This window comes from Esox lucius, chromosome 17 (assembly GCF_011004845.1).
Source record: "Esox lucius isolate fEsoLuc1 chromosome 17, fEsoLuc1.pri, whole genome shotgun sequence".
In the NCBI taxonomy this organism is placed as follows: domain Eukaryota; kingdom Metazoa; phylum Chordata; class Actinopteri; order Esociformes; family Esocidae; genus Esox; species Esox lucius.
In genome coordinates, this window is record NC_047585.1 from 15,413,278 (window position 1) to 15,427,303 (window position 14,026).

The following is a 14,026-nucleotide window of genomic DNA, read 5'->3' on the forward strand; positions in this document are numbered from 1 at the left end:
CAGTATTTTACATTGTTGTGTACAGTATTTCACATCGATGTGTACAGCATTTCACATTGTTGTATACAGCATCTTACAATGTTCTAAAGAGTATTTTACATTGTTGTGTGCAGTATTTTACATTGTTGTGTACAGTATTTTACATTGTCCTATACAGTATTTAACATTAATGTGTGTATTCAGTATTTTACATTGCTGTGTGAATTCCTCTAACTATTATTTAAAGTTCCAGTCAAATGTTTGGACACATGTATCCATTCAAGTGAATGGGTGAGTCCACATTTTTGATTGGTACTGTAATTTTTAGTAGTATCATCTGAACCCCTGACTTGGAACTGATTTTCCTCTTGGTCAGTTTTCCCTCACTGTTCTTGTAGGCATCAGTAGCCTAAATCACCCAAATTTAATTTTACTTAGTAGGATTGTTGATTAAAACCAATAGATATTGGTAGCTACTTTTCTTTCTGTTTTGTCACTGTATTATAGTACACTAGTTTGTGATTTGATTAGGTTAAAATGTTGAGGTTGAAACATTACTAGAATAGTAGAGGCAGCTCTTTGTTTTTCCTTATGACTTCTAGTAACTTTACATGGTTTTAAATCAACAGGCCTTGTTGTTTAGTATTCTAAAAATTTTATAAATTATCTTGCTCAGTCATGCAGTATAAGTCATGTAAATGTTTGTTGAATTCAAAATGGTTTCTGTACTTAACCAGACACATCCTCTTTTTTGTAACCAACCCATGTGAATGTCGTATTCTTCTACAGTCACGGCTTATACAGCAAATAACACAATTTCACAAAACAGGTTGCACGGTTTTCCCAGTTGGCTTCCCCAGTGATTTCATCCACCTCCATTGCAATAAATCTCAAGTTTGTGTAAGTTTACCTGTTGCTCTCTCGCAGAGCCTCGCTGCCCTTCCTCCAGGAGATCACCCCCCAGGGGGACATCTTGGGCTGGCACTCTATCAGCACATCTCCCCCTTCCTTCACCATGCTGTGGCTCCTCAACTGGTTCTGGGAGAAATCTGGGGCAACAGCTGAGACAGGACATAACATGCTAAAAACTTCACTGCACTTTTACTTCCTTATATCTGTCTTTTGACATTTATTACATGAGCCGAAAAGGGCATGACTTCCGTTTCAACACCTGACCTGAACTTGGAAAATCTCAGGCCGCAGACTACTTTCCGGTAAGGTCACGTTGTCAGGAAAAAGAAAACTACGTACAGACCGACGGAACAAGACCATTTCGAGGGGCTTGGACAGTTATAATCACGACGAGAGCTAGAGCCTGTGTTATTGGCTGGAGCTGGAGATCACACCGCAACTCAAGCTACTGCGCTACAGATACGGATTCCAAGGCAGTGACACTAAAAACTAAACAAAAATAATTATGAAATGGAGTGTTATCTCTGTAACCCTTAAACGTTTTAATTAGGCCCTGGCAAAGCTGCCGTGTACTTCAGAGTGTGGCGCGCGCTGCGTCTCTGATGGTGAGCAGATATGTCGGGGAAGGATGGAGAGCGCTACACTGCACTCCGTAATTAACAGGGAATCCATTTCTCTTCTAAGAAAAACAAAGGGAAAATGTCATGTCCGTTTTTCAGCTCAAATTAGTTCTATCATGATAATTTCCTTTTCTCTCCTGGATCCTCCCTTTGCTTTTATAAAGCACTTCAATTAGTGTATCTCTGCCAGCGACTGTCAATGCAATTTTTACCTCCTCCACGTTCAATTTAACCCGGGCACTTTGGCGGTGTAGGATCTAATTCCAATCAATGACAAAGCAATGATCAAGCGTGGTGGGAGATGAGAGTGAGAGCTCGAGGCCAGTCCTGTGCCGGAGAACAGGGTCCCAGTTGACAGGACTGACAGGGCAGATATGTGGGACTGGAGAGCACGATGGCACGGCAATACATCAACAGCACTCCGGTGCATTCGTCTTGTAATTAATGCATTTTAATTAGGGGCGGGGGGGGGGGTGGCGTGTATCACAGAGACGCCGGAGGTCACACGGTGGCGGAGGAGAACGAAAGAGAACAACAACTTGCGACGACGCTAAAACATGCGCGAAACAAACTAATCACACTGCTGGCCGCCAGGACAAGGGGGGGGGGGGGGGGGGGGGGGTGGCACACATTTGCCCGGGCCTCGTCTTGCCTTACCTATGACTCTGAGCTCGGCGTTGGAGTAGACCTCCCCGTGTTTGTTCCCCGCCACACACTGGTACATCCCGATATCGGACAGCGTCAGCCGGCTGATTGACAGTGCCCCGTTGGCGACCTGTACGCGCTCCTGTGAACAGAGGGACAGAGACATGCTTTCCTGATACACCTTATTTCCTGATCGCTCATTTACATAAAAGCATGCGGCCGGCCAGTGCGCCGGTGAATTATACCGCAGCGGAGACGGACGTGGCTATAAATCCAGGTTTTCATCACTAATGGAGGGAAAGGGTTGGGCGGAGGGAGGCAGGCTAGCAGAAAATGACCCTAATCAATCTGCATGTTTATGAGAGTGAAATAAAACCGTGCCCTATTTATATCTCGGCCCGCACCACAGGCCCCGTTTCCCCTTCAGCACCGGGCTGGATGTGGGGATTAGCAATATCTTAACATCGGAGCAGTACTGCATTGTGAAAATTGGTTTCCTGATAGGTATGCCTCTCTACATACTAAATACCATACGACGTTATGTACACCGCCGATCACACTGTACCCAGCCATGGCTGAATATCAGATGCCTGCCGTGGATAAGGAAGACATACCTCTGTCGTATTAACAGGCCTATTGACCTAGATTGGCTTAATGCACTCAAACTGTCTACGTCAAGGCACTGTTTGTTTACGTATCAGAACTATGAATATGTATATCGTCATTTCCAGGACGGCATTAAAAAACGACAGACGCCTCTAAGAGCGGGGCTTTGCGGAACTTCCCGGTGACATGTCTAAAAAGCGCTGCCTGCTCCTTGCTTCCCTTGATCTCCACTGTTTTCCACTGGCTCAACCGTAATGTCATTAGAGCACATTTCCATTGGGTGTCGGCTCTCCGAGGCTCCGACTTGGCAAGGCCGTGACTCCAGTCTGACGGGATTAAGGTACTGTCACATGAAAAGAGGAGCCGTCCTCATTGAAACATCAGTGGCTAATCCGACGTCTGAGCAGGTCGCGTTGTGAATTTCCATGACGCTCGGCGGGCGCGACACTCGCTGGCCACACTGAGGCGAAGGTGCCTGCTGGCAGGGGCCGAATAAAGAGGGGCGGCTCGTATCCGTCGGCGCGTCGGAAGCACTTCGTTTACGGCCCACCATTAATTAGGGATGACGTTCCTGTTAAATCAGCAGTTTTTCATGGGGGGACCATCTGCAAACCTTATGCTGAATGGAAATGATCGGCAATGTCATTGCCAACGCGACTGGGTCACTTCATTTGATGTAGGAGAGAGCATAAACAACAAGCCGTCCGACTCGGTTGATGTCACAAACAACTGTCGCTCCTTTTTTTTTTTCTTCTTCACCCCCGATTGATTTTGATGTTTAATCATCATCCATTTCAGCAGGTATGAGAGATTCATTTTTACCAGCATCAGAACTATTAATACCCAACAGTGTTACCCAGGCGCTTTAGCTCCAGACTTGAAGAAAAATAAAACGAAGGTAATATCATAAGCCGGTGCAGTCAAATGTCAAAATGAGCAGGGAAAGCAGAAAAGTTCCCGACTGATTTAGTGTAATGAATCACAACAAATAGTATGTCCTCCCCTTCTCCTGCTCTCCCTGCATCTCTGACAACAAATGGTGTGTCCTCCTCTCTCCTGCTCCCTTTCCATCCCTGACCTTTAGTTATTAGATGGATGAGGCTGCACTGGTTGATGTTGACATTTGAAACAATGGAACTCGTCTGTTTGATTAATCAATTTATCGAATGCATTACTAATCTTCCTATTTATTATGTCCATATTAAAGAAATCCTACTCCATGATAATTAATACCTTCAATGTGTCTAACCTTTTATCACAGATACAACAAGAGTTCTTTGACACTGACGGTCCCCAAATCTGGCACTGTCAAGCAGTGTGTAGGTATATAAATACTGACGTCAAAAACCAAGTATTGCTCTTTCCTGGAGACAAACAGATGGGGGAAACGTTGCTACTTTAGTTATTTCCTATATGAACTGAGTAAACCAAAACAAACCGTTTCAACAGACATTGTAATTTATTTATTTTTGAAATGTGATGCAATGACTCGACAGATTGTTAATTATGCACAGCTGAAGGCAAACCTAATCTGAAAAAAAGAGAGACCCAAACCCCGGCTGCTACTCTTTGGAGCACTGCCTCTGGTAACAATAAAACAGGCTTGTGTCTCTCATGCCTACTACATATATAACATTGAGGAATTGATCGACACCTTCTGTTTTGTTTGTGACCATTTTCATGTAATGAACAAAATTTACATAAAGTCTGTTTATTTATTACGTCCAAGCTGTGCCTGAGTGCTTACCATCAATCTCGAGCAAATAACCTGGCCACGTACCGTAGCACAGGGACCTGACACGCTCCCATTCAGGGATATTGAATCCTATTTCCACAAAGCCATAATGGATTCTTCTCTCAGACCACTGTACTTTTATTGCCATTAATATGAGCAGAGCAAATAACCTTTCAGTGGCATTCTACTGTACAGCGTATGGGCAATGTTCAGCTCCCATTATTGTTTTCATGATTGGTAGTCAGAGAGGCACGTATCTACAGCACAGATCTAGGATACACAGTATTCAGTGGGTTTTCTAAGGCTACAGGAGAACAGCGGGTCCCAATCTAAAGGGCGCTCACCCCAAATTTGAGGCATCAGTGTTTCATGGCCGGACGCAAACAATTCATGGTAAAACACCATTAAAACTTTGCTGTATTATATTCCAACTGATTATGGCACATGTAGAGCTGAAATTCTTTAGGCTAGATCGAGCTATAAAATGGAGGAAGATGAAACACTGTCAAGATAATTCTGTCTATGAATGCACACAATAAGATTTAAAACCTAAAAATTCCTACATTTCAGGTTATAAATGTATTTATAGTAAAGGCAGTAAAGTCCAGCAGTGTTTGTTGTGGAGTCACTTGGCACAATCTACAGTAACTGTCTGCCAAAAGGAGACACATGGTCTGATACATAAATACATGTTAAACACAGTGTACTCCAGAAGAAGTGATCTAATTCTGTACTAGATACGATTTAAAACCCTGTTATAGTGTTTAGTAGAGAGTAAATGACACATTTATATGTAAGTAATTTAGGAGACGTTCTTGTCCTTGCACAAGGACACAAAAACATTTTCCGCTTGTCAGGTCAAGAATTCAAACCTGCAAGATTTTAGTTATTGGGTATCTAGGCCACTGGGATATCAGCTGCCCAAAAAGGGAAAGTATCTAAAGCAAATAATGTTTTCAAAATGTTCCTGTCATGGCAGGGTGTTACCCAACACCTATTAAGTTACAACACACTAAGTAATGCTTAAAACATTTTTTTCAATATAGTCCACTGAATCAGCTACTACAAAATACCTCTGTATGTTCCAAGTCTGAAACATTACACGTGTAAACATTTTAACTGAATGTATTTAATGACATAGCAGGAGAGCTTTGAGATAGCCAGTCATTTTGGGTCATGGCATCTGCTGTGTTGTGGCCATAAAACAGCTCCAAATATTGTCTTATATATTTTTTTGCTTGATGATTGCAACAATGTCGAAAATATATCTTAGTGGCGCAGGACATGGAATAAGTAGGCATGAAGATCAGATAGGCAGGTCTTTTAAAAAAATCTTTGATAGACAGGAAGCCAAGGGACTTCATCAAGGATTGGGTGATGTAGGCAGACATTTCTTTGTGTCACGATCCATGCAGCATGGTTTTGAATGAGCTCTAATTTAATAATTGAGTTTGCAGGCTTGTAAACTACTACATTCCCATAATCAATTGTGACGAAAACAAACGCATAACTAAGCATTTCTGCATCAGCAGTGGTTAGCGTGGGTCAAAGGTTAGTGATGTCTATCAGGCATTTTACAAACATGACTAATGTGGGCATTAAATGAGAGAGCAAGGGTCAAATTCCACACCCTAGTCGGTGATGACTGATGTGGTCTATGGCAGGTCAGATGCGGCAGGATTTGCTGGTCCGCTGTGGAGGTGCCTACAGCAACATTGCCTCAGTCTTTCTGCTATTGCGTTGGAGGAACATGTTCTATATCCCAGATTTCCCCTCTTCCAAACAGTTGGACAGGGCTGACAGGGCAGATGCGTCCGGCTTGTTTTTAATCTATGTCATCCATAAACTAGCAGAAATTCGACCCTGTGCTGTTGAAGATCCAGCCAAGCGGGAGCACGTATAGCAGAAAGAGAATGTGTCTCAGCACAGATCCTTGCGGGACATCACAAGTCATGGCAGGTTCCAATGATCTGCCATCAGCGATGGTGATATATTGCTTCCATGTAGAGAAATGTTTAGGACAGGCTCGCAGATTCCAGGGTGCTCCCTGAGATGCTGCAGTAGAACGGCGTGATCCACTGGTCTCAAAGCAGCAATCAGGCCAATGAGCAGGACATGTACAACCTTTTCCCAGCCAGAGCGAAAAGCCTCATTAAGCTGGTTAGAGCTGAATTGTGAGTGAAGCGGAGTTGCACACTAACTTCTCCGGGACATGAGATAGAAGTGGTTGGAAATAGATCTGTAGTTTGAAAGGAGGTCTAGGTCAAGGGATCGTTTCTTCAGCAAGGGGGTGATTACGGCAATCTTGAATAGTGACGGCGCCTGCCCAGTGCGGAGGGACTTGTTGAACAGATTGGTAACAAATTGGATGAGAATTGGCTGAGCATGTTTTGAACAGTGATGTTGGAATAGGGTCGCGGGGGCCACTGGTAGGTTTCATTTTTTAGATTAGTTCTAACACAGGAGCAGGTAACACCAGAGCAAATTCACTTAGAAGATGAGAAGAAAGGGGTGGTGGGGTAGAAGCCAGAGTGGGATTGGGGGATATAATGTTCTCTAGGAAAGTGTTGATTTTAGCTTTGAAGAACTCTGCAAATGTGTGGCATCGTACAGTAGTACAATGTGAGAAGGCCAGTTTGTAGGGTGGAAGAGGAAACTGATGCTGGGAAAGGTCCTAGGATCTGCTTTGTCGTTGTCAATCATGGAACAGTTGAATTTGGAGAAAATGGCTGTGTTTACGTGAATAATTGCAATATACATCAAAATGAATGTTGGCTTAAAGTGTTTGTGGTGTTGCGGAAAACACAGTAAGATGACTCAAGTACCCAAATAAGGCTATTATGTGTATCCTTTAAAGTTCTTGCGCAAAAGTGGAGAAAATGTGCCACAAAAGTTGGTTCAGTACCTGTCTCTACCCTTCACTTCTAATTCTCCACTTTACCTGATTCCTATTGTTAATGAAAGCCTTGCAAAAAAACAACATAAGCAAGAAGAATGACTCTCTGTTTAAAGTGCCCCGAACTCTACCTAGTATATTATGATTGATTTCAGCCTGTTTTCATTTCATTTTCTATGTAAATGTTTAAACGTATTTATGTGTTCCCTTGAGTCTACTGGTTTTAGTATTATTAGAGGCGGAGTAATTAAACGAAAGGCCTGTTATTTTTCTATTAACTAAAAGGATTCCATTTCGGTCCAGTTTTCTTGTGAGCTCAACATGCCGTTTCTCTTGAGAGAAATCCAATAATCACAAGATGAACTGTAGAACGAACGAGCAACGGATGCTGGGCTTTGTACTTTCATAGGGAGTCACGGTTTCATTAGCCAAATATTCAATCCAGTCATGGCAGAAAACCTGGTAATTAACTGCCATGACCACAATCCATTGTGCACTGTGACAAACAGCTCTACTATAGCAATTGACAGTTAAAAGTATGGCTTTTTAACATTCACAGAACTGAACCACTACAATGAATGCTTTACCTATTTTAAGGAATTGAAGTACAAATTACTTAAATTCTCCGCTGGAGAATAAGGCTGCTAGCTACAGTACTAGCAAGCTAGCCAGTGGTAACTAGCTTAGTCGCTACTACACTGTCTGGATACTGGCTGTTTGGCAGAAATGAGATGAAGACTGACTTTATTAAGTCATCAAATAAAAATTATTATGCAACACTAAAATATTTTATTAATGCGATGAAAACCTGGCAACATATGACCATAAGTCTGAAATATGTCTGCATTATAATGTAGAGATAGCGCCATGTAGATTTAAACTGCAGGTAGAACTTGTCTAATATGGCAGCCAACAAGTTCCCTGGAGTCAAACTGTATTTTATTATAGCCAAAACTAATTAATTGAAGGCAGAGGCAAAAACCCAACAATCTCCAAATGCTTGTGGTGCCGTGTTATCCACTGATAGGATATAGGTATGCTATCACTGATTCGGGTTGATGTTTTGACCGGTCATGGCATTCTGACAATATAGGCAAACCAACAAATAGCATACACTGCAGTTTTAATTTTTTTAACAGGCCATAAAAATGTCAAAATGACAATGTTTTGGATTGGTAACATTGGCTTTAACTAAAAAGTAAAGGACTTAAGCAATGTTGGTACTGCTCTGCCCAACGCCTTCCCTTTAGATATCCTTTGACTTGGACGGATGATCACGGAACACGGGGTGGAATAGTACTGCCTGGAGCGATCTAATGGTTTGCTGGAATTAAAGGGTTAACTCAAGCATGAGGGAGAGAGGATATGTTAGGGGTTCGCAGTCTACTGAATTCACAGTTAATGTCTAATGTCAAGTCTCATGTCAGATTTCTAATGTCATATACAGTGTCAACTTGTACGATCACTATGTTTGTTGTACAATTACAAGATGCCTTTCTAACCTGAGTGGGCTAAACTGAATGAAATCCTGCCACACATGACTACTCAGTACACCCACCAAAGTAAAGGCTTATTTGCCTTGTAAAAGCCCAACACTGTACAATCATATTGTAGAACTATCAATGTGGGAAATTGATGAAGCTTGTGTAAACAAGAAGAACCATGCAATTGCGTAAAAAAACGCTACATTTGTAATTGTGAAATTGCGGGTAAGCAGCTCTGTTAAAAAAAATAACTAGTGCAAGTTGGGTTGCTCTAATTCCTCAAAGGCATAGCTAGGAGATCTAAGAAAAAGCACGTTATTATTTTTCACTCTTCTTTAAGTCATTCAGCTAAATAAAAATGACGTGAAATATACGCGAAAGCAGGTCAACAATGTTGACATAGAGAGGGCGCTTCAGGCCAAACTAAAAGGTTTGGTTCAGCAGAAGAAACGTAAGCAAAAATATCTAGCTTCTATACCAAATCAAACAATTAAAGCTTATTTACTAGATTTATACTCTCCGACCTGGAATGCTAGAAACTCCCTAACTGTAATTTACAGGTAACTAGCATGCCGCTCTCCGTCGGACAAGTAAAATCGGTTTAGTGCCAATGTGAGTTGTTTTCACTGCTTCCCAAAAACTATTTGTTTTGTATTTTGTTTATATTTCTATGTCAGCGCTTATTCCACTCCAACACACATTGTGTGAGAAACTGTCTTTAGACGTCTTTTCTAAGTGTCCCACGTTACCGAGGAAAGTGATGTACACACTAAAACAAGTATCTCTGACGCAAATCTGGCAACAAGTCTTGTTCATCTAAATAAAACGATTGTAATGTAAAAACACTCTAAGGGTCTGGCTACACTCGTTCTAGGATTCACAGTTTTCACTGTGTTGATAAGGGTCTCTACTCCTTTTTCTCCTTTGGTGGTGCAAGATGAATGACTGCACTCTGGGAAGAGATTTACCAGAAGATTACGACAGCTCTTACATTGTGGCACTCTAAGATGAGCAGAACATTGGCGGCTTGTTTGTAGATTGGTTTCTTAACAAACCACAGCTTAGTAAACACTTTCAGGATAATCTAAATCCTGGTAGATACTGTAAGTGGTGTTCTGGGGAAGTGTACAATTTAAAGCCATTGCTCTGAAGGAATAAAGGTGCTATCAAATTGTGTTTGGATTTTTGTTTTTACTACCAAATGCATCAGAGAGCCATATACTGGGAGAGAAACAAGCCACGAGGGAAAACCACTGCTTTGTCAGTACTGTGTTTATTACAGTTACTGAAGTTCATAAAACGATCAGCGTTGGGTACGCTACTGTGGCGATAGGAGAATCGCGTCTGTTCAGCACAATGCTTTTCTACCTTAACGCTCTGCTGCACTCTCCTGAATCAGCCCCGGTTCTGAGCATCCACACCATTCATTTCACCGTGAACCGCACAAAGAGCTCACCTCAAGGGGCTCCAGGTTCTCTCCATTCTTCATCCACCTATAGGAGGGTTTAGGCTTCCCGGTGGCTTTGCATTCCCACACCAGAGAGTCGTCAATGGCTTTCTGCACACCCTGGGGTTTCTCGATCAGGTGCGGAGGAGCTGCAAGGTCAAAAAACAAGGCAAGTGGTGAGTAACAACATTCCTCAGGTAATCAGTAAGCTTCATCTGTTGCAAACTGACCTTGTGTTTGGACGCAAGTAGAAGAAACAACGGAAGTGGAACGTGACTATCCACGTGTTGGGTTTCATTACGCGTGGGACATTGAACGCAACATTCTGAATGTATCCACATGCAGTAATGTACAGTGCCATAGGACACCTCTCCCAAAACTATTCAAGTAAATGATGGTGTAATTATACGGCAGCTGCATTGATTCCTGGAGGACGGTCCAAACAACACATGGTTAGCAAATTAGAAAGAGGAAAACTGAGGGACATAAACCATCAGATTCACCACCCGGGTAACTGTACGTGTTGTGGATGATGTCCAGGTCAATCCGCCATCATCCTCTATCACACCAGGCCATTGTTGCGACAAGAGTAATGGCACACCATGTGTTTCCATTACACAGAACCTGACTAATGCCGTGCTCCCCGACTGACCTTTGAGCTGACTTCTCTGTAATAGTACATACAAATCCAACTCTAATTGGGTTCCTGCTTCAGCTTAGCTTGCTTTCGTGAAATTCAGAATGAAACACAGAGAAATCCAATAGTAATTGCAAAACGCCTCCCTATCCCTGTGTGTATTTGATGTGACGCTCATGTGTTTGAGCAGGAGAAAACAGAGAGAGAGAGAGGGATGCCAGAGAGAAATGAGAGAGGAATCGGTAAAGAGAGAGCTTGTGTGTTTGTGTGGTCTGTGGGTCTCTGTGTGTCCGGGTATTAAGAGGGTAGCCAGTGTGTGTTTTGGACAGAAGTGCCCTGAGACGAGATAGCAGGGAGAGTGAGAGAGATAGGGGAGAGAGGAAGAGAGAGATAGGGGAAGGAAAGAGAGATAGGGGAAGGAAAGAGAGATAGGGGAGGGAAAGAGAGAGATAACAGAGAGAGTTAAAGGGAGATGGGTACTCTGAGACTCCATTATTGCCAGTCATTTAGCATCACATCCCTGCCATCTTAGACAGAAGCCTAGAGGCCATGCTCCACCTCCCAGGACCCCATTGTTGTTGTTGATGTTGTTTAGCCCTCTGTCAGGGACACTCACTCCATCCCTCACCCACTGTGAACGCATCGACTCTCAGTCACAGACCACCAATTGAACGTGGGCAGACCATCCCTGGCTGCATCTGGCCCAGTGTGTTTACAATCTGTCCAAACATTTCAAATCAACCAGCTAAAGCAAAGAGGGAGATTGGGGATATGGGAATCAGAGTCAAACCGACATGCAGGCTTTTATATATATATATATATATATATATATATATATATATATACACATACAGTACACTCCTCACATTTTCTGAATTATTTGATTATATCTTTTCATGTGACAACACTGAAGAAATTACACTTCGCTATAATGTAAAGTAGTGAGTGTACAGCTTGTATAACAGTGTACATTTGCTGTCCCTTCAAAATAACTCACCACACAGCCATTAATGTCTAAACCGCTGGCAATAAAAGTGAGTACACCCCTAAGTGAAAATGTCCAAATTGGGCCCAAAGTGTCAATATTTTGTGTCTTAACCCTCTTGGGCGTGGAGTTCACTAGAGCTTCACAGGTTGCCACTGGAGTCCTCTTCCGCTCCTCCATGACGACATCACGGAGCTGGTGGATGTTAGAGACCCTGCGCTCCTCCACCTTCCATTTGAGGATGCCCGACAGATGCTCAATAGGGTTTAGGTCTGGAGACATGCTTGGCCAGTCAATCACCTTTACCCTCAGCTTCTTTAGCAAGGCAGTGGTCATCTTGGAGGTGTGTTTGGGGTCATTATCATGTTGGAATACTGCCCTGTGGACCAGTCTCCGAAGGGAAGAGATCATGTTCTGCTTCATTATGTGACAGTACATGTTGACATTCATGGTTCCCTCAATGAACTATAGCTCCCCAGTGCCGGCAGCACTCATGCAGCCTGAGACCATGACACTCCCACCACCATGCTTGACTGTAGGCAAGACACACTTGTCTTTGTACTCCTCATCTGGTTGCCGCCACACACGCTTGACACTCTCTGAACCAAATACGTTTATCTTGGTCTCATCAGACATGGTTCCTGTAATCCATGTCCTTAGTCTTCAGCAAACTGTTTGCAGGCTTTCTTGTGCATCATCTTTAGAAGAGGCTTCCTTCTGGGACGACAGCCATGCAGACCAATTTGATGCAGTGTGCGGCGTATGGTCTGAGCACTGACAGGCTGACCCCCCACCCCTTCAACCTCTGCAGAAATGCTGGCAGCATTCATACGTCTATTTCCCAAAGACAACCTCTGGATATGACGCTGAGCACGTGCACTCAACTTTTTTGGTCGACCAATGGCGAGGCCTGTTCTGAGTGGAAGCTGTCCTGTTAAACCGCTGTATGGTCTTGGCCACCATGCTGCAGCTCAGTTTCAGGGTCTTGGTAATCTTCTTATAGCCTAGGCCATCTTTATGTAGAGCAACAATTCTTTTTTTCAGATCCTCAGAGAGTTCTTTGCTATGAGGTGCCATGTTGAACTTCCAGTGACAACTTTGAGGTAGTGTGATAGCGATGACACCAAATTTAACACACCTGCTCCCCATTCACACCTGAAACCTTGGGAGGGAAAATGGCCAACTGGGCCCAATTTGGACATTTTCACTTAGGGGTGTACTCACTTTTGTTGCCAGCGGTTTAAACATTAATGGCTGTGTGTTGTGTTATTTTGAGGGGACAAATTTACACCAGTATACAAGCTGTACACTCTCTACTTCACATTGTAGCAAAGTGCCATTTCTTCAGTGTCATCATATGAAAAAATATAATCAAATATTTGCAAAAATGTGAGGGGTGTACTCACTTTTGTGAGATACTGTATATATTCATGGTATCATATTGCAAAACTGCTTTCTGTAGGACAGTTTTAAATGAACTACAGAGGCAGATATCAATGGCATTCCTTATGACAAAATAGATGTATTACAGTCTCTAGAGTAGGGTACCTTTAAGACGACGTTCAAAAAAGATAATGTGCAACATCAGTCTCCACACTTTTATACTGCACTATCATTATGTTTCCAATCTAGCGTAAAAAGGGTAGAGATTCAATTGAATGTTGCTTCAAATGACATGAAAGGGTCATTATCGTTCACCTTGTAGAAATCCAAGACGTCGGGAGCCCAATTAAAACATTAGCATACGACTTCTAAAGGCACAGTGATCAGTGGAAACTCTCTCAGTCTTACAGTCCCTTCATGTTTTCCCTCGGCTGAAAGCTGAGGCTTTCACAGCTTTTGTGACTGCGGGTTGTAGCCATGTACACAAGATACACTTATCGATTCCCCCGATTCCCACACACTGCTGACGAATGTCTCAAAGGCTTAATTCCAAGGGACTTCAAAATAAGATTACAGATTTTTATCACCTGGCGGGTGAGAGAGAGAAAGAGGCAGAGTGTAGAGGAGAGGAAACAGAAAGAGAGAGTATAGAGAAAAGGACAGTGAGACAGAGAGGGGGAGAGATAGAGTAAGTGGG

The 14,026-nt window shown here is 42.9% G+C and overlaps 1 protein-coding gene across 6 annotated transcripts in view; it reads right to left on the bottom strand.

Moving 5' to 3' along the window:
• The window catches only part of cntn4 (contactin 4), a 176,126-nt gene that overhangs the window by 45,435 nt on the left and 116,665 nt on the right, over positions 1-14,026 (bottom strand). For all 6 annotated transcript variants that reach the window (XM_029113738.2, XM_029113735.2, XM_029113736.2 and 3 more), the window contains 3 exons: positions 10,334-10,473; positions 2,169-2,298; positions 890-1,040 (listed from right to left, as the gene is read on the bottom strand). In XM_029113738.2, the coding sequence (XP_028969571.2) occupies positions 890-1,040; positions 2,169-2,298; positions 10,334-10,473 (421 nt within the window). The remainder of the gene's footprint in view (positions 1-889; positions 1,041-2,168; positions 2,299-10,333; positions 10,474-14,026) is intronic.